The following is a 27671-nucleotide window of genomic DNA, read 5'->3' as shown; positions in this document are numbered from 1 at the left end:
CTATGTTATATGATGTCAAAATTAGTGTTTGAATTTAGAAAAAACGAATATAAAAAAACTTGTAATATTTTAAAAAACGATTTTATAAAATCTATTTTAAAAAATACAAAGAAAAAATCAATTTTTTTAAAACTGAAACAAACATACCTATAATCTTGGAGAAATTAACCATAGTTAATTTTGTCTGCAGCAGAAATATGGAATTAGAATGAATATGGGCAATTTTATACAAATATGACAGATATAACCTTCATTTTTTTTTTTTTGACTAAAGATATAACCTTCATTTAAACACTATAATTAAGCGGGAAATTCACTATTATATTTTGATCTCAAAGTTCATTGCAAAGTTGGAAAAAGCTTGAAATCGCAGGTTCCGATCTTGACCTCCTTCTTTGCTTTTTCCATCGATTTCGTGATGCCTGAACCGATAAGTGAGAGCCTAGGGTTTTTAATTTGGGATTTTACCGATAAGTTGGTGCGTTTGGCGGTGGTTTTGCCGGTACCGGAATCGATTCCGATCGATTGAAAGAACTCGCGAGGAATCGCCGATCTGAGAGATGTTAAAGCGAGAGAGGTTCCCGTCGGTGACGAGTACGAAACCATGAGAGAGAGCTTCGCGAGGAAATGTGAGAAGAAGGACAAGTCGCAAAAAACGCGTTTGAAAACGAAGAAGAAGCTCTGTTGCTTCTTTCATTTTTTTTTTATTTTTTTATTATTATATATTCAGGCGACACGTGTTACAATCAGGTGGTTTGTGATCATTTGGATCACAGCCACTTGATCTTTGATCAAGGAGGTATACAGATCAGACGGCCAGGGTAGCCTTTTGATTTTTTTGGTTGACCGAAGCCCTTTTTGGGCGTCTGGGCTTTAGATTGGGCTTGGGGCCTCTGTTTTTATTTTCTGCACCCCTAATTTCTAAATGTTACTAAATTTCATATTTGTTGTAGTGTGCACACGCGGAAAAAATAACAGATGGAGTTCAATGCTGTAACTGCCGGAGTTTGGGGGAAGACTCTTAGAAAAGTCATCCCCGCCGTGGTAGTCCTTCAAGTAAGTGCTTGTGCTTTCGATACCTATTCCGCTTCCGTTGGCTCCGCTACGGGCTTTGTCGTCGACAAACGCCGTGGTTTTATTCTCACAAATCGCCATGTCGTCCGTCCTGGTAAGTTCGCATTGCCTACTTCAAATTCTTTTATCTTCATTTCCATTCGCATTAACGATTTTTTTCCTGGTTACAGGACCTGTTGTTGCTCACGCCATATTTTCGAACGGGGAAGAGGTTCCTGTTCATCCAATTTACAGAGATCCAGTGAGTGATAAATTGATCCCTAATTTATGGCGCTTAATTTTGTGTGATTTACCCTGATTAGGCGTGTCCAATGAAGTCCGGTGATGTGACACAAAATCGATACGGAAGATTTTCAAAATTCCCGATACAATACTACCGCGATACATTATTTTAAAATTAAATTTAAAATTAAATATATAAATGCGCAATATATAAACATAATAAAAATCGATAATGTTAACAAATTAATATTCAAAATACTCAATCTGAGCAAACAAATGACGATTACATAAGTATTACAAAAAATGGACATAACTAGTATTATAAAAAAAACATCATAATATCTTAAGTAAGTTAAGTAAGTATTACAAAAAAAAATTATAAAAAACACCCCATAAGAGCAGCAACATTGCAGGTGGCATTACAAATTTTTGCCAACTTGTTTCAACTTGTGTAGTATTGGGACTATTCTTATTAATTCTTTTATGAGAAAAATAAATATGCACCGACAATGTAAAATAATTTTACACTGTCAACCAATATCAACCATGTTTTCCGCCACGTCATCCCACTACACCCCTCGCATCTTTGGATTTAATTGATATGCATCGACGGTGTAAAATAATTTTACACTGTCAACCAATACCATATCACCCCACTTTCTTTACATGACATGACAAAATAATGGTTATTTATTGGACGATGGTGTAAACTATTTTACACTGTCGGTGCATATCAATTAAACTTTTTTATATGAAATGACAAAATGATAATTATTTATTGGTTGATTGTGTAAAACTATTTTACACATCTCCATTAAACTCTTCTTTTATTTGATTTGATTGATTCATATTTATTTGATTAGTGGCTGGTATTGTTGTGTTTCCTTAAGTATAATCAGAAGGGTTGTAAGGAGTTTAACGATTCTGGAATTTCATTCAAATCTAAGCCTGGTACTCTTCCCACAATAGTTTTGCTCGATCGTGGAAGTATGATTCTCAAACCAAGCTTTTTTTTTGTTTTGATTTTGGGTAGCTTTTATTGATTTTATTGTTATGATTTTGTTAGTGTGTTTGTGAGATTTTTTAGCTTGATTTTCTTTGTCCTAGAAGATTCTTTTCCGTTAAGTTGATTTATTCTACTTCTGCATGCCAAGCTGAATTTGGTTAGTGATGCAGAGAGAGAAATGCGTCACTCTTAAGTCTGGAGAAAGGGAAAGTGGGAAAGATGATGGTAGAATTAATTTTAGGTTATTTTTTAAATCAAAAATATATTTTAAAAATAAATGAGGTGTCAGAATACTATTGGATGACTGTAATGTGTGTTTGCACGATCTGTGCACCACAATTAAACTCGCAAAAAAATTAGTATATATTATGAATGAAATTTAAAATAACAAGGAAAAGAAATTATCTATGAACTATGAGAAATACTAGTGATTCCTTTTATTTAATTTGCATGGCTATTGATGCAACCAGGTACATGATTTTGGGTTTTTTAAGTATGATCCCAGTGCTATAAAATTTCTAAACTATGAAGAGATAGCTCTTGCTCCCGAAGCTGCTTGTGTTGGATTAGAAATCAGAGTTGTTGGTAATGAGAAGGTATGAGCTTTATTGGTATTTTAGATTTTTTAGAGAAGCATGTTTCATTACATTGTTCAATTGCTCTCTCTTTCCTGGTTTGCATTCTTGCATGTTTTTTTTTTGGTCTTATTGATTCTTGTTGGAACATGGCTAATTGAGTTTTGTATTATTTGATAGTTTTCTTGGATAATTGACAAAGTTAATAGAACTTTGTCGCAAAAAGCTTGAAGACATTGTTGTCTTATGCAGTTTTATTTAGTTATTGGACTTTTTTTTTGTAGAAATGATATTTTGACAACATAAATCAAACAGTTTAAATGGTTAATGCCGTTTAAATATGTAGTTAATTACGTCTGGTGGATTATTAATTTATGTAGCAAGGCGTCACAACTAATTGCCTGTTGAACGTAACCAACCTACATCCATGTGTTGTCTTATGTAAACTAGTATTCAGACCCGTGCCAAGCACGGGTAAAAACACGTTTGTAGATTTATTGACTTATAAATAATATACTTTACTTCAAACTGAAAAATTAAAATTTTAATCGTTAATAGAAGATAATTAACGACAACTACATAAATATTTATAATCATATAAAATTTAATAATTAAAATAATACCCTGTGATAAAAAAAAACTAACCGTAAAATTTATGTATAGTGTCATAGATCTTCCTAAGGAAGATTCCTATAGTTAGTATTTTTTCTTATCAAATTAAAAATATATCATAATTGTTGTTTATATTATTCTCCACTAAAAGAATCGTAAAGTTGATCGAAAATATATGGAAGAGACTTTGAGGTTTCGTAAAAAGGCTTTGAGGTGAATTTGAATTACAAAAAAAAAAAAGTTTGTGTAACAATATATGAATAGAAATATAGACTACAATATAAATAACAAAAAAAACCGATTCCCGTATTAATATTTAAGCAGAAATATACAGGTTCCCGTTGAAAGTTATAAAATAAATAGGTCTTCGTATTAATATATGACTAAAAATATAGAATCTATAAAAATTATAAAATAAAAATTACCGTAAAAAAATTATAAATAAGTAGGTCTTCATATTAATATGAGTAAAAATATAGATCGAAGTAGAAATTATAATGTGTCAAAAAAGAGTAGAAATTATAAAATAAAAAAGTCATTTATATTAATGCATACGAAGAAATATACGTTCCCGTAGAAATTACAATAAAAAATAGGCTCCCATATTGATGTATGAATTGAAAATAAGAAATATATGTTCCCTAGAAAATGTAAAAAAAGTGACTAACTAACTCATAAAATCATAATATCCGCAAATAAAATGTAAAAAAGGTGACTAACTAACTCATAAAATCATATTGATAGAAATATATGATTAAAATGTATTGTCATACTATAAAAAACATACCAAAAATAAAATAAATAAGATTTTGGAATTGAACATGTGAAAAAATATATGACCATAAGAAAATTGTTTCAACGAAGAAGAAAAAACCAAAAAGATTTTTAGAAGAATTTCATAATATATTTCCTAATTCCTAATGATTCCTAATGATATATAAAAATGTGATACTCAAGAGCAATATTTATAGCAAAAAAAAAAAAGCAATTAATCATATCAATTATTCGCTTAATTCGAGGAAGTAATTGAAACAAAAAAAATTATATACTTCTTGAAAAATATTGAGAAATTCTTAGGTGAGTCCTCACCTAAACATTAATGATTAGGCACAATAAATCACATAATTACAACTCATTATTATATTAAATAATTACATATAATTTCAAATAAAGACATAATAAAGACATAATATGTTCCCTTTCTTCTACTGATCTGCCACAAGGTGTGGTGTCAACTGAACATGAAGAAGGTATATTAAAATTGTTGTATTTTTTTTTGACAAAATTAAAATTGTTGTATTTAGAGTTTCACTATTATAGGTATTCCTTTATCTTCATTTTGTATGGCTGAAATAGATTGATTGTATATATAGGAATCTTTGTAGACAGTTCACCCAAGAAATTGTAGGCATCCTTAGCTAATCCTCTAAAATGGTGAGATAAAAAGTGTCGTAGTTTCACAACATAACCATAAACACAAACAGGAGAGAAAGCAGAACTTAAATAAGGACATTTATGATTAAGGGCTTTTTTGGATAAGTAATTTATTTGCAACGTAGAACATAAGTGCTTACTGTTTAATTTATTTTTGTCGGTCAAGAGTCAAGACTTCATTCAATAAGCTATTTTTACGGCAAAAGAAAAGTTTTTTTTTTTTTTTGGAAAACTGTCATAAGCTGTTTTCATTTACTCTTCCAATCCAAACACACACTAAATGGTAGCTAGATCTGTTAACAAGAAAGATTTGTTTTAGGGTGTCTTGAAAGGGTTGAAATTGTTCGTGTCCCTGTTACTTACAATATTACGGCTTCTACTTCTACTCGCTATTTTGGATTTAATTTTTTGTTTTTGCATTTTTTGGATTAAGTCATTTTCATTTGTAAGCATTTGCATTTTCAGCCATGACACACTCAGCTAATGTTATGGCTTCCATTGTACTTGAAAATGATACAACCTCCAAACCCAAAAGAAGAAAATGACCCACCTTATGTTCCCAATTTGGAGGGTGATTATGTGTTTGATAGTGAACGCTGGAGTTATCACTTAGACAGTTAGATGAGATTAATTAGGAGTCTAATAATAACGGACGATAACCAGATTTTCCTCAATTTAATGAATGACTAGTTCTGGTGCCCGTGCTAACGCACGGGAAACACCGTCTTTTAGTAATTTCGTACACAATTATCAATTTGCAAATTCTATATAAATTTGTGATAAATAAAATGGCAAAATATTGTTTCTTAGTTTCACCCCTCAATTTAGATAAAATATTTCTTGGTTACCATTAAGAATTACGGGGAAGCATATAGTACAAATTAAATTACTAACTAAATTCAATCAAATGGCAAAATGTTGTGTTTTAGTTTCACCCCTCAATTTAGATGGCATACTTGTTAGTTACTCTTATCATTTAGCAGGAAGTACGAAGTACAAATTACTATATTCAATCAAATCAAATATTAATAAAGTCGATACATGCATAAACATAACCTTTCTGGGATGTCTCCCGTGTTTTTTCTAGATATAAAACTTGAAACTTAATTATCATAAAGTTACATAACATCATCCCTCTATAATATTTAACAAAGTTGATATATGCATAAACATAACCCTTCCGGGACGTCGCCCATGTTTTTTCTAAAATAAATTTGGAACTTAATTATACTAAAGTTACATAATACCCCTCTCTTTGCTTACTATGTTAAAGACTCTTACAAAGCAAACTATCAATGGTGGATGTGAATGCTTACAAATTTCACTTCAATTGTACCGATGATGTCAAAGGTATGAATAGTCCTGTTTCAATAAAATAGGGAACAATCACTTGAAACAAACAAAAAATGAAAAACATAAATAAATAAAGCTGCAGAAAGGTTAAAACTTACTTGAGAACAACTCTATCCATGGCCACTCACAGGTTCCTTTTTTCTAAAACACCTAGAAAAAGAAACAGAAGATCTATTTTGTAAATCTAAATGAACAAATAAAACTCAAAATCTTTTATATCACAATGAAAGCAACTATCGAGTGTAGGTGTGGATTTACAAACCCCAAAACACATATTTATACAGAAAAAATAGGAGCAGATAAAAAAGGGAAAATTTTGAATTTCAAATCAAAACCCTAAAAATTATTTAAATACAAATTCATAAGTCATAAAGCACATATTTGAACAAATAAATCGTTTAAATACATAAAAAAAGCTTCTTCAAGAATTATAAAATCAAAGGATTGAGAATAGAACAATATTCATTCATGAGAAAGGATTCAACTTTGAAAATCAACAAAATCTCTGTATAGTAATCAAACAATGATAGTGTCCAAGTATTTAAAAAATCTTTTTCTTATGATCAAAATCTCTGTTTGTCTGTCATTCTTTTCAAAAAAGTATTAAAAAAGTATTGAGAAGTTCACAAAAGCAATTAATCTCATGTTTCTTAAACATTCAATCATGTGTTTCCTGAAATTGCTTTTGCTTTATGTTTATAATAGTAAATACCAAAAGTTTGAGACCTTTATGAGTTTTAAGAACTTTCTTTCCTAAAAGGGATCAAATTCCTTTAAACACAGAGGAACCCATCTGTCACCTAAGAACTTTCTAAGAACTTTCTTTCCTGAAATGAAAATGAGATCGGGTTCGAATAATCTCTTATGGTGGAAGCATAAATTGAACAAATAATGAAAGAATACTCAACATTGAAGAAGAATACCACAAAGCCATCAGGTTTTCATATTGAGACATTTCATCAAGCACTTTGTGAGTGCTCACATTCACAATAAAAAAATTAAATCCAAAACATAAATGACATTCAGCTTACCTTAACGTCTTTGTGTATGCTGATTACTCATTCTTTCTCGCCTCCGTCGTGTGCGATGATTCCTCATTCTTTCCCGTTGCTGGATTTGTCAAAAGAGAAGGAGAAATGAAGCAATCCAAAAAAAATGAGAGAAGATAAAGAACAGAGTGAGAGATTGAAGGGGAAATTTGAATTTGGTTGCTCTGTTCTGTTCAACGTTGAAGAGAGATCGATTAAAGCCATAAAATCCGCTGGGAGTGTACTGATAAGAGTCAGAGAGGATTTCTGTAGGCTTGCATCAATTTGATAGCGTTTTTCTGGTTGGGTCGCGTGGAGGGAGAAAGGAATTGCCCAAAATGTTTACGCGTGCTTCTTTTTTTTCCTTTCCAGGTAAGTATTTTTTTGTTTGGTAGCGAAATGGGCTTCAACAACTGGGCCAGATCAGTTTTTCACTTGTTTGAATGCAAAAATAAGACCCAACAAAACCAAAAGAAGAGGGAAATTCAAAATTTAAATTTTTCTTCCAACTCAAGCATCCAAGTTGGCACCATAAGCTAAATATGGAATGAAAGTAATATTAATTAATGATGATTTGGCAAGAATGTGGTTAGAGGTGGACAAATAAGCTTTCTTTCCCTAACATGGTTTTGAGTTTGTATATTATTAAGATGCTCTTGGACTTTGGTTTCTAAAATCAAGTGTCATAAATTTTTTTTCTCTTAATGTTGGTAGATCACATTAGTATGTTTCATGGTTAAGTCTTGTTTATCGTTCCCACTTGCTTTTTGTTGATGTAGATGGACCATGACTTCTAATATTACCCGGTTTCTTTTATCCCAATGAGATTTTATAATTTTGGCTTTTATTTCTAGGTTTCCATATCGCCCGGTATTATTACTTGTTTGGATAGGAGTGCTCCTCACTATAACAAGTATGCCGTGAAATAATTGTACATTTTTCTTTTATGTGTATGTTATGGCTCCTTTCAAAGCAAGTTAAATTTAGACTGTTAAACTTTTTTCCGATGCAGGGATGGGTATAATGACTTTAACTCATTCTATATTCAAGTAAGTGAGAATAAATGCTTATAAATTTATTTATATTTCTTAAAAATCTCAAACTATGAGTTTATGCTATTTTCTTTTTGCTTCTATTTTGTGTTGATATTCTTCCTAGCTTGTATTTGAATTGTTAAAGCAAAGCATCTTTATAATATTTCCAATGCCACCTTAAAGGCTTCCTTGGTTTTTCTTTATTACTTTGAAATATGGAAGGTTATGCCAAAGGGCGGGGGGGGGGTTCATTACTTAAAATGCTCGGCTAGGAAAACTGGCTTTAGGGGACAAAACCAATTTTATGCTTTCATTTGGCAACTTAATCTGTGGATTGAGTGATTTGTTTGACATGGGTTCTAAACCTCTTTGAGACAGGTTTACAATAACTTTGCATGTTCAGACTTTTGTAATTGGCAATTAGCCATTACTTGATTGCCACCATAGATATATGCTTATTGATATTTGTTTTACAGGCAGTATCTGGGACCAAAGCTGGATCAAGTGGTTCCCCAGTTATAGATTGGCAAGGTAGGGCAGTGGCCCTGAATGCAGGGGGCAATACATCACGTAAATCGGCATACTTTTTACCTCTAGAACGAGTGAGCTCTTGATACATATTTACTGAACTTGTCTGCTGACACTTCCTGTAGTCACCAACGAGAAGCACAACTCTTCTAGTGAGGAGTAACTAATTCAATTTGGACAAGTGAAAAATTAAATACAGTGAATTGTTTTTCAGGTTGTGAGGGCATTAAGATTTCTTCAAAAGGGGAGTGAAACTTATGTTGATATATGGATGCCAGTTTCTATACCCCGTGGTACACTTCAGGTTTGTCAGGTTCTTCCTTTAATGGTTTTCTTTTAAGGGGTGTCAACATAATTGGGATGCCTTTACTTTTTCAACTAAGCTTTGTCCTCTTGCCTTTAGAAAACAAATAATGTATGTGTTTCAGTATAATTATTATTATTTATTATAATGAAGCTCGGAATATTTGTATACTACATTGCTGCCAATAAGATTTGCAATGTTTAAAATATTTTCAGTCGAACTTTCCACTTTTCCTTGTAAATTGGTACATTTGTCTGTGACAAAAGACAGTAAGCCATAATGATGTCTTCGAGCATTGGTTTTAACTTTACGTTATTATCTTGGCCCTTTTCCAGGACACTTGAGTTGAGTGCTTTCAATATTTTGAATTCAAAACCCAAAATAACTTTATGGCAATTTTGTTGTTTTATTTGTTCCTCAATCTTTAGAGTATTTTTCTCTGATCTTCCTTTATATTTGCTTTGGGTTTGAGGGAGGGAGTGGTCATTCCCCTCCAAACTTATTTGTAAGAAAAGTAACTTTTGCAGGAGCTGTATTTGTGTAGCTACCAGCCTAAAGTTTTCCATTTTATTTTTATAAAATGTCTCCGATGCTAAATTTCTTCAGTGCAGTTATTGTGTCCATGTGACTGAAAGAACCAACATGTTATATATTTATTTGTTGGTGTACATTTATAGACATGGAAAGTGATACCAGCATGTTATATATTTTGTAAAACTGCTATACTTTTCCCATGAAAAGTCAAATATTTGTGGATGATTCAAATACTTTTGGACTCCTTGTCTGCCTGTTATATACTTATGTGTTTCCATATTTAATTTGAGATGATTGTAGAGACTTCTGTTTTAACTAGTAATGTCAATATTTTTGCAATCCTTAAATTTTTTGTTTTTTTAATTCCTTTTAATTTACATGTCTAATCTGTTTATGTGCTTTTTTTTATTTTTCCTCTTTTCATTGTGACCATATATATAGGCGAAAGGTACGATACATGTCAGTTACAAATCAGTTTTAAAAGCTAACAACCAACTATAAGTTATAACTAACTAAAACACATAACTAACATCACTTAACCAGTTTACTTGCCAAACAAGTAATCTGTCTAACACAATCTCAAAGACAACTATACCAACAAATCCTCCCCTAAATTGAGCATATAGAACTTAACCACATTTCTTGAAAATGTCCACAAGTCGTATATGCTCCTGTCATCATTCCACATTGCTCGAAAATGTCCAAAGACGACTACACTAACAATTGAATGAGATGTTTGCAGAGATTTTTTTCTTCTTGGTTATGTCACAATGGACATTTCCTTTGGATCTGAGGCAATAGCTGTGTTAAATATGATACAGGTGACTTTTCTCCATAAAGTGTTTGATGAGACACGTAGGCTTGGCCTCAGAAGTGAGACAGAGCAGGTTGTTCTAGTCTTTGGTTTTTCATTTTATCTCTTTAACAAGTAGCAATTTCCTCTAAATGTGCCCTGCATTATTTACACTACATTTGACTTTCTTAGACAGTACGACATGCTTCTCCTACCAGCGAAACTGGAATGCTTGTTGTGGAATCTGTGGTAAGCAAATTGTTATCTAGGATTTTAATTTTCTATGAGTTGACATGCCATTTCAATCTCTTCAGCTTTTTTTTTTTGGTTGATCAATCTCTTCAGCTTTAATCTTTGTCTTTCTTAGGTTCCAGGTGGTCCTGCCGATAAACATTTGGAACCAGGTGATGTACTTGTTCGTGTCAATGGTCAGGTAAGTTTGTTTGTTGGGAAATCCCACTCCCTCCCAAACATGGATTGTCTAATAATTAACAAAAATGTTAGAATATAAAAAATTGATATCTTGATATTATATCTTAGAATTAGTTTATATCTTATCCCATGGATTGGTTTCTTATCTTATCTCTTAACATTAGTTATTTGTTATCATTAATTGGATTTAGGATTATAAATAGAGGTCGGTGCTTAATCTTTTTTGATCATCAAATCATTATCATTATCGTATTTTAAAGTCTTTGTTCTTTCTGTTTTTTTGTCTAAAACCCCACAAATTCAACAATAAGTATTGTAATGTTATGAAAATAAATACCTAAAAAGTAGTATCCCACAATAATAGGAAAGGTAAAATATGAGAGAGAGAAAGAAAGAGATAATTTTTTTTTAGAGTTTTGATAAATGTATGGATTAAAATAAGACAATAAGATTTCCCCTAGGACGAATCGTTTGAGAGAAAACTCAAATTCAAATAAAACACTAGAAGTTAGTGGGATAAGCACATTTATCAAAAACATCTTTCTACTCTTTTCGAAATGACAAATGCTAGTAAGTGGTTGTTAGAAATACTATTACTAGTGTATAGACCACTTCTCCAATCCTAATGTTCCTCGACAAATCGCATTATCACTTCTAACTTAAGACATCTAATTTTCTCAGAAACCTTATAAGTTAGTCAAACAAAATCTGCAAGCACATTCATTGTCTTTGCTGAATCTCTTATGGTATATGTTTCATTGTTAGAATACGAGCCTGCATACAAAGGTTATAGACGTCTGAGGTAATGGGAAAAACAATTGTTAGGAGCAACTCATCGGGACGGAAGTAGTTGTATTGTTGTACATCCTTACTGCTGCTTATGATATACATAATTTAGGTACTATGATAAGGAGAATAGTTTGTGAAAAAGTATCAATATGAATTGCATTTGATAGCTACAAAAAATGGCGTTTTTGTAGTCCTTGTTCTATTGGTCTCAAATGTGGGATCCACTTTTCTTTTCTGATTACTAGAACTGAACTCTGACATTATTGCAGGTCACTACCCAATTTTTGAGACTGGAGACTATACTTGATGCCAATGTAAACTCAAATATTGAATTACAAATTGAAAGAGGTGGCTCATCAAAGTGTTTAACTATATTGGTGAGATTTTTATGACTTGGATATATATTTTTTAGTACGGTTTCACATTAGTATGGTTTGACATACCAAACTTTTTTAGATTTTTTATGGGAAGGCACCATGGTGATTATTCCACCCTTTCTGAAGATAGGGTTTGAAGAAATCTTAACTTCATAAATTAAAAATGTTATCACAATATAGTTTAATCAAAATATAGTTTCAACAACTTCAGTAGCGTAGAATGGTACAGTTTCAACAACTTTGTTTGAAAGTGCTGAAGCATCCGCCAATGATTTTCTTAAGCTTTTATTGTCCTTTATAACCAAATGTGTGGTGGTTATAATTTTGGCTTGGCCTGACATATGACACGGTCGTCCCTCACACGGTGATATGGAGTACTCAACTCAAATCGAACATGAAACCCGCACTTTGCCAGCATGAAATAGGGAAATATTTACCCGAGAATCAATACTGTACCCATGAAACAAGATTATTGGTTAATGCTGTGCCAACTTTCTAAATGGTCATGTCAGGTACAAGATTTGCACTCAATAACTCCCGATTATTTCCTGGAGATCGGTGGAGCAGTAATCCATCCTCTTTCATATCAGCAGGTTAGTTAGATTATATTTGTAATGTTTTCCGTATTTTATATTGTCAGTGGAGCAGTAATATGATTTTTCTTTTGCCTGCATTTAAGAGTCCAAAAGTAATATGATTTTTCTTTTGCCTGATATGAAAATACTTATCTTGAATATTTAACATCTTCCTGAAATATATGAAATAAGTACTTATCTTGAAATCATGTTTTCTGTGGTTTCATTCTATTGGTGCATCTGTCTCTATGTGCCTTCTGTTAAATTATTTTTTCCCATAAATGGTCGATTATACATCTTATACATCTCTAGTTTGTTTTTTTCTTGGGGTTACTACTACAATATAGTCATCTATTCTAGACTTATAACATATTCCAACAGTTGCTTCTGTTGCCATTTAAAAAAAAATTGCTTTTGTTGCTCTTCTGATTTTAAGCTACCTTTCTCATTGTGGTTATGTTTGTCACCTTTAATGCAGGCTAGAAACTTCCGATTCCATTGTGGTCTTGTTTATGTGGCCGAACCAGGGTATGTATACCTAGAGAAACTAATTGCCATAATACTAAAAGTATACTTTGAGGACATACATTTAGATACAAAATCATTTTCAATTTGTGGCTGATGCTTTTGTTTTTGTACAAATTATTAATTTTGGGTTAGTTGTTTTCAAAATTTCTTTTTATAAATATAAAAAATAAATGCATAATATACATGTATAGTATTATTTCTTGATGTATTATGAAATTGTTAAATTTAATTACTTAAAAGTTGTTCACGACCTAACAATTACCTTTTGCAGAGATAAGTTTCTTGAAGCAAGAGTTCCTCGGCATGCAATAATTAAGAAATTTGCTTGGGAAGAAATATCTTGCCTTGAGAAACTGATATCAGTTCTTTCTAAGCTATCATGGGGTGTTCAAGTACCATTAGAGTATATAAGCCATGTGGATCGTCATCAAAGGAAGGTAAGGTTACTATCCAATCAAGATATATGATATAAATAAATGTATATTTGCTACATACAATAAAATTGTCGATGTGGTTCATTTTCTGTTTAAGTTATGGTCTTTTAGATAAAAGGAGAGAACTAATAAGAGCTTGAATATTATTGATGATAACTTGATATAAAAGACTAAACGTTGACCCATACTTATAGGGATACATACATAGACTCGTGATCCTAAATAAATAGGGAAATCAGGAAACAAATCATAATATTAACAATTAAAAATAGAAATAATACTAGGAGATTAGAAACGAATCTTAGGAGATACACTAAGATACTTTAATATGACATCAAAGATACTATAAGATGTTTTATTATATTCTAACAATTTCAAAGAATTTTTTTTATGATTCATATTCTTATTCATTTATCTTTCCATTTCTTCAGTCTGTAAGATATTATTTTGGATTTTATCTAAAAAAAATATTATAACAATATGCTTAATGATGTAACTCTAAAGTGGTGTTACATATAATAATGTTTCTGAGTCTCTGTTTGTCATTGATGTTTGATCTTTCATGTTTTTGTGGATAGACAAACTTGAATATTTTTATTGATTTTAATGTTAGATTAACTTTCTGATTCGATAATTTTTCTGCTAGTAAATCAATGGGATATATTGAACATACTAGGATAATATTGATGAATTGCTCCTAAAACAATGTTTCATAGACCAAACGTTACACAAATACTGCAGCCACGGTCTGCCTAGGCTAAAACAATGTTTTTGTTCTACGGTTTATGAATAATACAACAGTTTCATGATCGAAGGAGCGGTATATTTATATTTTGTATCAATATTCCTTTGGTGATTCAGTTTACTGAGATTTCATAAAAGCATGACCCATTTCTAATTTTGTTTCATGAACTTGTCTGATGACTGCAGTTGGTGATGGTGACGGTTGATTGCCATGAATGGCATGCACCTCCCCAGATATACACTCGAGACGACAGTACCGGCCTCTGGATTGCTAAGCCTGCTTTTCAGCCTGATTCCCCTTCCGAGTGTGAGTCCTCTATCTAGATTGTCTTTAGATTTGGATAGTTTGCATTCGTAATACGATAAAAAAAACTTCAAAAAAAGTCTCATATCGTCAATTTAGTTTGATCCAATTGATAAATATTCAATTCAGATTCCACAAGAACTTCCGATTAGATTTCTATTTGCAATGTGATATTTCATTTGTAGGTAATATGTAAATACTTATGTCAACATTTTTTGTGCCAAAGGCTTTTTCCAACTGTGATGAACTTCCAAAATCCAACTCACATAATTTTTTTTATAAAAGTGACACTCATCAAAAGTCTTCTCCAAATATATGATATTATAATGTATCAATTAACTTACAAAAGCACATATATTGCCAAGTTTGAAGAAGTCTAAACTACTCCTTACACTTGCCACATTCTTTTATATCTATATATATATATATATATATATATATATATATATATATATATATATATATATATATATATATATATATATATATATATATATATATATATATATATATTCACAGGTATCAGATTTGAAGTTGAAGGTAAAACATAATATTAGTAATACAAAATATCAAGTTCACACTCACTTGAGTTAACTCCTTTAACTCAGCAGCTATGGATTGGTTCTCATGGCTTTCAAAAACCAACCTTGAGCCATCACTAGTATATGAGTATGGTCTCATCTTTGCACAAAATGAGCGCTTGAAGAAGAAGACATGAATTACTTCGACCATGAGTTTCTGCAAAGCATGGGAATCTCCATAGCTAAACACAGATTAGAAATTCTCAAGCTTGCTAAAAGAGACAAGAGAAAGAGTCTCCATAGCATAACATCGGAAGCAAATACAATTTGGAAGCAAATATGAAAATGTTCAAGTGGTCATATGAAAAAATAAAACCAAAATACAATTTGGAAGCAAATATTTTAGTTGTAAATCAGAATATGCATGTGCTGAAATTTGTATAATTGCTAGAATGCTCTATTAGACCATTGAATATTCCTTATAATATTGAGTTAACAACATTGTTTCATGTTATTAGAAATGTGTCTCCTACACCTAATTATATTTGTGATTGGTGTAAAATTATCTTTCTTAGTCATAATTGTAAATAAAAACCAAAAAAGGATTTTCATGGATGACGACCGTGTGTTTAAGTTTTGACACTTTTGTTAAGGCTATGTTTGGATTGATGGTACATAACGGAATGGAGCGGAATGGAATAAGATGGAATGAAGCGGAGCGGGATGGAATAGAGCATAAAATGTATTCCATTGTTTGGACATTTTGTATTCCATCCCATACACCCCAAATTGGAGGGGAAGAAAAATAAGAGAAAATGATGGAATGGGATGGAATCCATACCATCACATACCACTCCATTCCATTCATTTTTAAAGAATACAAACAATGTAACTTCACTTCATACCACCACATACCACTCCATTCCATCTCATACCACCAATCCAAACAAAGCCTAAATGTTTTGGTTATCAAATGACTACTTTTAGTTTGAAGCAGGGACGGAGCCAGTAGGGGACCAGCAGAGGCCACGGTTCCCCCAAGTTTTTGAATTTTTTTTTATACTAATATACTACTATATGTTTTTTGTGTCTATATTTTATAATTGATATTGTATATTTGGACTTAAACACAATTTTTTTACTCGACATATATATTGGGCTCTAAAGATAATTTGGACTTAAGTTTATACTATTAAAAAGCCTTTAAAGTATATTACCAAAAAGAAAAGAGCCTTTTAGGGAAATGAAATACAAAACAAATATGATGATTAATTTATTGAAAACCTAATTTCTCTTTTCTTCACTATTTTGCCTATTCCATCGAGTTCTTCACTTTCCCTCTAGTTCACCAACAATCAAAATAAAGGTTCTTTTCTTTACTTTCATTCTATTTTGCCTATTTGAATTTGTTTATTGCTTTCTTTATTATTGATACCACAACATAGAAACAAATAATTGATTCTTATTTTGCTTAGTTCTACCTTAGTTTTTCTTTAATATATACTATTGTTTTTGCTCATTGTTCTGTTATTATAAATTAAAAAGTCTATGTGCAATATTATTTTTTCTTTAAACTTAATTAAAAGATCGTGTATTGTTTTAGGTGAACGATGGTTAGAAAAACAATTCACTCATTTTTTAAGAGAAAAGAGAGAAATAATGATGAAGTACAAACTGTGTGTCACACGCCTGCAATTGCAGCAGACTCAGATATGAATGTTGAAAGTGTTGGTGAAGTTGAACAGCTAATAGGTTCAACTATAGAGCAACCACCTCTTACCAAAGTTCCGAGGATTGAACAAGAAAGAATCAATATCGATACTTTGATCCGTGATCCTGGAAAACGTCCACAAATCTGGAATTATTGTGTTAATCAACAAGATCGAATTCGTACAGAGTATATCAAGTTCGGACCGTATCAATTTTTTATGGATGTGTATCCACTTTCTGGTCAAGAAGATCATCCTCGTCGATTTCAAGCTCGTTGGTTTAAAACTTTTACATGGTTAAAGTATTCACCAGAAAAAGATGCTTTATTTTGCTTTCCGTGTTATTTATTTTCTAAAAAGTCAAGTCCGTTTACTTCAAATGGATTTAGAAATTGGAAAAAAGTAAATAATGGAAAAGATTGTGCATTTTTATCTCATATGGGAATAACTCCAAATTCGTCACAATGTTTCTCTTAGATGCTATGAAGATTTCAAGAATCACTCATGTCACATTGAAACAGTTCTATCTATGCAAATTGAGCAACAAATTTTGAGTAACCGGTTGCGACTTAAAGCATCCATTGATGCTGTTAGATGGTTAACATTTCTGTAAGTTTAAAGGTGTAATCTAAGAAGGGGTGAATTAGGTTTTAAGACTTTTTTCTTTCTTTGGTTATTTTAGAGATGTTGTGGTTCTTTTATTTTTCTTGAAAGTTATTGATAAAGGTATGAATCATATGCAGAAAAATAAAAGAGAAAACGGAAAGAACAAGACACAAGAAAATTTATAGTGGTTCCCCTATTGGTACATCCACTCCCTTCACACCATTGAAGGAATTCACTATGTTAGAATCTTTGTACAAGCCTTACCCCAAGACCTATCCTACAATCTTTCTAACATAACAAAGAAGCACACCACTTCCTTGATTTCACAAGCACCAATCCTATGGTGGACTTTGAATCTCCCCGATTCAAAGAACCTTTTCCCAAATACAACACAAGATAGCACCCCACTATCTTAAACAACAAGAATCTTCACCAAACCCTATGATGAAAAATTCTCCTACAACACAAGAGAAAGAAACTCACTTTCTCTCAAAACACACTTGTATCCACAAACTTGGACAACAAGCAATAATACAAAGTTAATGAAGAAAACTATGTATGTCTGTTATCAAATCAACATCACTTTAATAATGTATATATCTTAGTGCTCAAAACTATTATGGATATGAAAATATAGGCCAAGTTTCAAAAGAAGTTTGCCCTGATAATCAACACATTTTTATACCGTTTGCATTTGACACTTTTGGCTTTCTCGCACCAGAGGCGGTAAACCTTTTGAAAAGAGTTCAAAAGGTCATGCATAGTAATATTGTGTCGCCTAGGTCTATGAACGTAGTTTTCCAAAGATTAGGTTTTGCTATACAGAAAGGTCTAGCGGCGCAGCTTGTTGCCTGTCTACCTTTGGTTCACGTGTAATTATCTCATTATATATACGAAAACTTAAAAAAAAAAAAAAAAGATATATATTTGAAAGTTTATGAGAAAAGTGATATTGATAATTTAGAAAATTTGTCAATATGAAAGTTGGTTGTTCTTAATTATAATGATCACAAATATATTTATAGAGGCTTTATAGAAAATGTCCATGAAGCAAGGCAACTCTTAAAAAAATCTTATAATAAAAAGTTATGTATTTAAAATCACAATGGTTTCTGTCCAGGATATATTAAATCGGTTGATATGCAGGTCTGATTTAAAAGGGTCTGTTTTGAAAATTCAAACGTTGCCCTGTTTTGGAATTACAAACAGCAACAGATCCTTTTAAATCGGTTATACGACCAAACTGATTTAAAATGTACTGACAGCTATTTTTCAAAAAAGTTTTTTATAATTTTTAAAAGCTTGCTTCATACGGACTTTTATATTTAACTTAGAAACTTATTTGTAATTAATTTTAAAATAATTTTTGTGCATTCTAAGTTATGTAATTATTAAAAATAATAGATCAAAGATAAGGACCATACTTACAATAATTTTAATTAACAAGCCTAAGTCTTAATCTTGATCTCGGTTCCTCATCTTGAGATTCTATAAGCTTTCTTCTTTTGTGATGTGAGTTTGTTATAATCAAAACCCAGCCAAGTTCAAGAAGGAAATCTTCTTCACAATTTCAAGCTTGTGCTTTTAGAGGATGTGATGAAAAGGAGGGATCTAGAAATCGGGGAAATTTCATTCAAATGGTAAAATTTTTGGCTGCTTATAATAAAGAAGTAGTCTTGGAAAATGCCCCTAAAAATGCAAAATACACTTCCCCGGATATCCAAAAGGAAATTTTACATGTAATTGCTAGAAAAGTTCAATGTGACATTAGAAAAGAGATTGGCAATGCGAAGTTTTGTTTACTTGTTGATGAAGCTCGTGATGAATCTAAAAGAGAACAAATGGCTCTAGTTATTAGATTTGTTGATAAAAATGGATTTGTCCAGGAGCGTTTCTTAGATATCATACATGTGGATGACACCACATCATCCACTCTTAAGCAAGAGGTTTGTTCAACATTGTCTCGTCTTAATCTTGACATTCAAAATGTCTGAGGTCAAGGATATGATGGAGCTAGTAATATGCGTGGAAAGTCAAATGGTTTACAAGTCTTGATTCTTCAAGAATGTCCTTATGCATATTATGTGCATTGTCTAGCTCATCAATTACAACTCGTTCTTGTTGTATCATCTAAACAAGTAGCTGACGTTCATACCTTTTTTCAAACTTTGACTATGATTGTCAATGTTGTGAGTTCTTCTTGTAAACGTAATGATGAGTTGCAAGCTGCATATAAAACCAAAATTAATCGTTTGGTTGAAAATGATGAGATTTAAACTGGAAGAGGAGAGAATCAAGTTGGGACATTACAAAGACCTGGAGATACTCGACGGAGCTCTCATTTCAATTCAATATGTGGCCTTCTACGCATGTATAATGCAACTATTACAGTTCTTGAACATTTGGCGGTTGAAGGATCTGCTGCTCAGCGAGGTGATGCTATTTATACTTTTAAAGCAATGATGTCATTTGATTTTGTTTTTATTCTACATGTGATGAAAGAACTAATGGGAATCACTGATAAACTTTGTCAAGCTTTGCAACAAAAATCTCAAGACATATTGAATGCTATGTGTTTGGTTTCTAGCACAAAAACACTAATTCAAAAGCTCAGGGACTTTGGATGGGATTCCCATTTTGAAAAAGTAAAATCTTTTTGTAATACTCTGAAGATTCCAATTCCTGATATGAGTGCTTCTTTCGCCGATTTAATTCGATCTCGTCGTCAAATGGATTCTGTGACAGTTGAGCATCATTATCGTGTAGACTTATTTAATGCTATCATAGATTATCAATTAAAGGAGTTGAATAATAGATTCAGTGAGCAGACAACTGAGCTTCTCGTATTGAGTGCAGCTTTAAATCCCAATGATGCATTCAAGTCATATAATGCTGACGACATTTACAATCTTGTTGAGAAATTTTATCCTTCAGATTTTTCTACTCAAGAAAAGACTCAATTGGAATATGAGTTGCAACACGATGAGTTTGATGTGCTTAAAGATGTCAATTTTCAGATGTTGTCCACTGTTGGTGAATTATGTCAAAAATTAGTTAAGAGTGGTAAATCGAATTCTTATCCTTTGATTGATAGAATGCTTCGCCTTGTGTTGACTCTTCCTGTTTCGACAGCAACCACCGAACGCGCATTTTCAGCCATGAAAATTATAAAAACAAGGCTCCGCAACATGGAAGATGATTTTCTCAAAGATTACATGATTGTGTATATTGAAGATGAGATTACTGAAAAATTTACCTCAAATGAGATAGTTGATGAATTCAAGTGTATTCAATCTCGACGAGTGCACTTTTAGGAATAAAAATTATTTCTTTTTATATTTGTTTGACGATATTAATTATTGATATATTTTATAATTTCTTGCGTATGTTATGCAGTTTAATTTTAATTTTTTTATTTATTAAATTATGCTATTAATCTTGGCCCCCGCCAAGTCAAATTCCTGGCTCCGTCCCTGGTTTGAAGAATTTATGTTTTAGAATTTGATATCAATTTTGAACCTTTTTGATGTCTAAGTAAGCTAATTTTTGTATACTTCATAAGTTGAACTTTGAATAAAGAAAAACCTTATTATTACTAATTTGGTTTAAGAGTGATGAACGTATCACTAGTTCCTTCAAAATTAAGAATGATCTTAACACCATTATCCCTTTGATTTGAGATTGATCTTAGTACCATATTAGAATGACCTCAGTGTCATAATGTTGATTGATATTGTAGTATCAATGTACAGTAAACTCAGTTCACATAATCTTCGGTAAACTTAGTTCACACTTACACTCATTTAAAAGGTTCACGTTAATTCAATTTACATGAACTTAAGTCAACTCAGTTTACATAAACCTTCTGTAAACTTAGTTCACACTTACATTGTTTAGTTCACACTTACATTGTTTAAAATGTTTAGTTAATTTTAAACTCTGTTTACATAAACCTTAGTTCACACTTACACTCGACTTAAACTCACGTTAATTCGATTTGCATGAACTTAAGTAAACTCGGTTTATATAAGGTTATGTAAACCGAGTTTATATGCACGTACACAAGCCACAGAGATGGAGAAACATGAAGAAAATTTAAGCGGCGGAGATGAACGGTTACGACCATGGCGGATTGGCCAATTGCAACAGCGGTATGAGGGTTATAAAGCGGAGAATGGAAGAGAAAATGAGAAACACGTTATTGGATAACATTGAAAACTTAATTTATTTTAAGGGTATTTTGGTCGATTTGGGGCGTAACCAAGATTTATGGGGTGTGACTAGAAATTTTAAGTAATCCGCATTATTGATTTGATATTCAAAAAATTGAATCCAGAGCTTAATGTACCAATAATAAGTGGCAATAATAAAATGTGAAACCAGCCTTTACATCAAATTACCATTAAATCTTTGAAGATTCTATTTCATAATTTACTTGCTCTTGTGAAAGTGTACATTGAGAGGAAGGAAGTACTCTAATTTGGAGAAGAAAGGGGAATTGAAATTTACAAAAATCCTAATCACACACAATTAATATCACACTGGAAAAGTTAATAGAGATTTGTAGAAATTATAGGAGCAAACTAAAATTACAAAATAAATTAAGAGACTAAATATTTAATTTTCATCATTAAAAATTTTCAATATATTTTTTTTCATATATCTTTTCAATTGAAACTCTAATTTTCTTCTTTGAGAGATAGAGGATATTAACGGGAGGGAGTATATAACTTGTCTGTGCTTAGCAATATCGAGAACACATCTACTAGTTTTATCTTTTAAATGCAGTAACATGGGTTTATCTTTATTCCATTAATGTTGCACTAGCAATTTGATAATTTCAAAAAGAAGTTTCTTTACAGACGATCAGTTATCTCTGGTCTCACATCCTGCAAATCACATGCTCTATAGTTCCTTATATTCATATTCATCACACTTTGTATGGTTAAAGTAATTAATGAGTTTTTCTAAAGACAAATCTTCTAAAGAATTCAAACTAGATAAAAAGGTAATATTCAACACATTTACATAAGGAAAAATTTATTAATAGTCATAGGCAATACAATTTTTAATACAATTTTTTAATATACGTGAAAATATTAAATATGATTATAAATAGAGATGAGTAAAATAAAAATATTTAATAATAGACACTTTGTATTTAACGTTGTCGTTTTGTTGCCTTTATAGTTTATAGTAGTAGTACTTAGGAGTTATTAAAATGGGAGATTCTATGGTGAAGTTCTCATTTTGACTTTATAGGTGAAGTCATTTTAATTGACCAATAGAAAATCAATTAATTCCACATCAGCGCAAGTCTATAGTGATTTTTTTTTTTAACAAACTTTTGTTTATTGTATATGAGTCCTTCATCAAGTGAATAATCATTTACAAATTAGAAACTAAAAACAAATAAAATTGAACTTAAAACAAAACAGATGATAATTTATAATGTTTTTTATTTGACCAAATTAAAAATGAAATTGAAAACCCTAAATCCCAAATTTCCATCCCAATTTTAGTCTTCCATCTTCTTGTTCTTCCCAAATTCCCATCCCAAATTTCCATCGCAACAGCACAGTAAGCACTTGTCCAATTTCCATCCCAATTTTAGTCTTCCATCTTCTTGTTCTTCCCAAATTCTCATCACCCTAAAAGCCTATGAATCAGCAACAACAAGCAAAACCAACAGCAGAACATCAACACAAAATAGCAGAACCGAAATTTAACAATCAAAATAATTTATTCCTAATTCCCAAATTCTCTAATTTAACAAATTTAAATCAAATTCCCAAATATTTGTCAAAAAAAAAAAATCAAATTTAACAATCGAAATAATTAATTCTTAACGACATTGACATGTCAACTCAAGCAAATGTCTTGGCCAAACGCTTTTGACATCATCGTCGGTTCTGCTCACCGTCGAACTGGTGATATTAAAATACCCTTGAGCTCATGCTCTCATCATGGAGCTCCGTCGCACGGACCAACCGTTCCGGAAATTATCGATGGTTCAGAACAACACTCTGAAATTAGAACCAAATGTCACCGATGAGATGAGGACATCACCTCAGCGTCACCGGCATCGTCAGTTCAGGTTCTTATTACTTAGTATTTGATTTTAATCATGATAGTTGAGAATAATGCTTTATATTGAAGGACTTTATAGGTCGAACAATTAAGCTTGATTTCATCTACATCCTGTCAAAAATTACTTTACCAAATCTGCATAAGGTTATGAGAAGCATAAGCCTAGCACACATTTGAAAAAATACATACAGGCTGAAATCAAAGTGAAAACAGCCGAGTGGTTACAATTCCCCTTGACTTCATCATTGAAATACATTGGTCAAGCACCATCACATCATCTCGTGACTATCCGAGGCATGCAATACCAGACTCCATATCCGGTGGTACTTCTAACAGTACCAACCTGATTCAACGTCCCCGACATTATCACCAATTCAGCTGCAATAGTATAATATAATGCTTCATCATTATTATTATTGGATGCTTGAAACTAATGAATAAATTCCAATTTATCTCCAATATTTGTTTTTGTTCTGGACAAGACTTTTGGGCTGAACCAAGCCCAATGTCAAATCCATTGGCCCAATGCCACATCCATTGGCCTATATATACGACCTTCACAAACCTCACAAGGTATGCATGGCTCTAACCTCGACCTTCACCTCAAGCTTATACTGACTTGGGCGTCGGAGCGTTATCTGCAGGTACCCCCCTTTCGGTGTTGCCGGTCGTCCCTAATGCTCGGATTCAAACCTCCAGCTCGGAGCATCCTTCCACGGATCCATCAATGTGAGTTCTCTACCTCTTTTTATCTCTTACGATAAAACTTGAGTTCTGTTACGAACAGTGGCGCCGTCTGATCAAGTGAAAGGAGGAAAGCTTAACAACAGCCCCTCTCCTCGTTATTAGTTTGGATAACATCTCCAAACACTTAGAACGGTTCCCCACACCTTCTAAGCTAGGCATCTACGACACCAGCTGTCAAACGATGACCAATAATTTAAACGGTGCACTAGCGCAAAGATATTAATCCAGCGTATAGAACGTTTAAACTTCACCAAGTTAAAAACCTCAAGCTTGGTCGAGCACAAACAAAAAGCATCAAGCATACAGGTCGTCACAAAGAAAAGATAATCGAAGCACGAACCTAAAAGTGTTGAGCATGCAAAACGTTCGATTCGACATTCAGAGGAAATTAAAACATCGCACACATAAAATCTAAGTCTGAATAAACATCGATGAAAAGATAAAATGTAAGCGAACACTAAAACGATTACGCTTATAAGTCAACTCCTCATGTCACCATAAGCAATCGACTGGGGGGCTCCTGTTCTGGACAAGACTTTTGGGCTGAACCAAGCCCAATGTCAAATCCACTGGCCCAATGCCACATCCATTGGCCTATATATACGACCTTCACAAACCTCACAAGGTATGCATGGCTCTAACCTCGACCTCCACCTCAAGCTTATACTGACTTGGGCGTCGGAGCGTTATCTGCAGGTACCCCCCTTTCGGTGTTGTCGGTCGTCCCTAATGCTCGGATTCAAACCTCCAGCTCGGAGCATCCTTCCACGGATCCATCAATGTGAGTTCTCTTCCTCTTTTTATCTCTTACGATAAAACTTGAGTTCTGTTACGAACAGTGGCGCCGTCTGTGGGAACGATAATTATTTCGTTCTCGAATCCAATCTCACACTCACGATGGATCTTGGAAGAATTAAATCGATACGATATTCATCAATGGCCCATGAATTCCATCGTGAATTCATCAAATGGGGGCTGTATGCTAGCACCTGCAAACAGGTCAAGCCTTACCTTTTATTTCTGATGTTGCATATCTAATGGTGACATTGCCTTCTACCACTGACTCCAAAGTTGTTACCGAACAAAGGAGGTGATATTTCAATTATTGGAATGCAAGGCTATATCACACACTAATAACTTCTCAATCTGTGCACGAGAATCAAAAACAACTAAATGATTTTGGAAAGTCAAAACAGATGAGAAAAGTTCATGTGTGCCAACACTCGCAGGGTACATTCAGTACTACAATACACATTGAAATTTAGCTAACTGAAAACAGTTAGTGCCTATATGTTTCTTTTGTATTTCCTCGAATGTCTACTCTTGCTATATCACGAGAATATCAAAGTCCACTTTGACTCTTGATCGCGAGTGAATGCTCTGGCCAAGCACCCCTGAGATCAGCGTCGGTTCTATTCATCGTCGGAATCGACACACGCTGTCGAAAAATATTCCGTCATACCGACCAAACGTCTCCGCCGGCATCATCGTCGGTTCAGGATCTTTGATTTTCTGCAAATTAATGTTAGACACATTAATTCAATTATTATACCACAAAATGGTTACATATTGAGTAGCCAATAATACTAAAATTCATTGGTTACAATACAACTGTTTAACATCAATGACAAATTATGCTCAACCGTTACATAATAATGGGCATATACTCCCCGTATTATTAATCATACGGTTTGCCATAGCTGAGTCAGATGATGGTTATGGCCAAGGAAAATTCAATAGGGACAATAGACAATATGTACAATTGTTTATTAAACCCATTTAAAGGTGGTTCTTGAAAAGAGAGAGTTACTAACTTATTCTTCAAGAAGAAGCTTGAACGATTAATGCCAGGAGCTTGACCAAGCTTGCATCATTGTGCAAAACACACCATAAGTTTGTACATATGGTTGTGAGTTTATGTCGGCACAAACCATTCGATTGAAATCATTTTTGAAAACAAGAGAGACCATTTCTCATCAAAATCTCACCACTTTAATGATGATTATTGTGGTTAATACTTGAAAAACCATGTTTCTGTCAAAAAAATTGATTACACAGTAGCCACGATTTGAAATCATCAATTGGCAGATGGATTTTGTGGTTATACATCAGTACAAAATACTATATAACATGTGTATGGTGATTAAGTATGAAGTGAAATTACTACTACACCTTCATACACGCAGCTGGTTCTCTATCAAGGGATAACCATCACATGGCATGAAAAAACTACAAGTAAATTCAATATAAACGACATTGACATGTCAACTCAAGCAAATGTCTTGGCCAAACGCTTTTGACATCATCGTCGGTTCTGCTCACCGTCGAACTGGTGATATTAAAATACACTTGAGCTCATGCTCTCATCATGGAGCTCCGTCGCACGGACCAACCGTTCCGGAAATTATCGATGGTTCAGAACAACACTCTGAAATTAGAACCAAATGTCACCGATGAGATGAGGACATCACCTCAGCGTCACCGGCATCGTCAGTTCAGGTTCTTATTACTTAGTATTTGATTTTAATCATGATAGTTGAGAATAATGCTTTATATTGAAGGACTTTATAGGTCGAACAATTAAGCTTGATTTCATCTACATCCTGTCAAAAATTACTTTACCAAATCTGCATAAGGTTATGAGAAGCATAAGCCTAGCACACATTTGAAAAAATACATACAGGCTGAAATCAAAGTGAAAACAGCCGAGTGGTTACAATTCCCCTTGACTTCATCATTGAAATACATTGGTCAAGCACCATCACATCATCTCGTGACTATCCGAGGCATGCAATACCAGACTCCATATCCGGTGGTACTTCTAACAGTACCAACCTGATTCAACGTCCCCGACATTATCACCAATTCAGCTGCAATAGTATAATATAATGCTTCATCATTATTATTATTGGATGCTTGAAACTAATGAATAAATTCCAATTTATCTCCAATATTTGTTTTGTTGCTAAAACAAATGAGCATGAACAAATCTTGCAAACTTGGTTATGAGTTTAAACTTCCATTGACTAAAGCAAATGCAAAAGTCTATTGGTCTTGCACCCAACTTCTCCGTGTTTCTAAAAGCACTACCGATATCGTGGTCGGATCAGCTAAAAAAAAAAAAAGTATCCAGAATTTTGCAGGGATCATATAGACAAGTGCATCTAGCACCAAAGCTGGACCCCTCAATTTATCTATGCCATATTATTATACACACTATATCAGTAATAGTATCCATGAAAAGTTGATATGATAATTTAAGAGTAAAGGTCACAGCATCATAACTCGTCCACATGCCAAATCAACACCACTTTATAA

The 27671-nt window shown here is 32.7% G+C and overlaps 3 protein-coding genes and 1 long non-coding RNA gene across 4 annotated transcripts; 3 read left to right on the top strand and 1 right to left on the bottom strand.

The window, feature by feature from the left end:
• Window positions 1–978: 978 nt before the first annotated feature.
• On the top strand, window positions 979–15537 carry LOC123910738 (protease Do-like 7). The gene is made up of 17 exons (XM_045961943.1): window positions 979–1168; window positions 1245–1315; window positions 2266–2283; window positions 2773–2898; window positions 8159–8217; window positions 8317–8353; window positions 8815–8940; window positions 9081–9170; window positions 10526–10591; window positions 10690–10746; window positions 10865–10930; window positions 11988–12095; window positions 12608–12688; window positions 13149–13198; window positions 13470–13635; window positions 14563–14683; window positions 15292–15537. Exons 1-17 carry the CDS (start codon window positions 979–981, stop codon window positions 15396–15398), a joined length of 1539 nt encoding a protein of 512 aa, XP_045817899.1. The 3' UTR covers window positions 15399–15537.
• On the bottom strand, window positions 5915–7802 carry LOC123902312. The gene is made up of 3 exons (XR_006807538.1): window positions 7308–7802; window positions 6375–6426; window positions 5915–6285 (listed from the first exon to the last, which is right to left on the bottom strand). It is a non-coding gene; the product is annotated as an uncharacterized LOC123902312 (long non-coding RNA).
• A 1274-nt stretch (window positions 15538–16811) lies between the features above and the next one.
• LOC123910641 lies at window positions 16812–19510 on the top strand. Its single transcript, XM_045961811.1, has 3 exons — window positions 16812–17212; window positions 17388–17519; window positions 19105–19510. The coding sequence occupies exons 1-3, from the start codon at window positions 16812–16814 to the stop codon at window positions 19508–19510; spliced, it is 939 nt and encodes a 312-aa protein (XP_045817767.1).
• A 375-nt stretch (window positions 19511–19885) lies between these two features.
• On the top strand, window positions 19886–20830 carry LOC123910597. Its single transcript, XM_045961759.1, has one exon. It carries the CDS (start codon window positions 19886–19888, stop codon window positions 20828–20830), a length of 945 nt encoding a protein of 314 aa, XP_045817715.1.
• Window positions 20831–27671: the final 6841 nt, after the last annotated feature.

Source organism: Trifolium pratense, linkage group LG1 (assembly GCF_020283565.1).
Source record: "Trifolium pratense cultivar HEN17-A07 linkage group LG1, ARS_RC_1.1, whole genome shotgun sequence".
Classification (NCBI taxonomy): domain Eukaryota; kingdom Viridiplantae; phylum Streptophyta; class Magnoliopsida; order Fabales; family Fabaceae; genus Trifolium; species Trifolium pratense.
The sequence above is the reverse complement of the archived record's forward strand: the minus strand, read 5'-3'. Positions and strand labels throughout refer to the sequence as shown.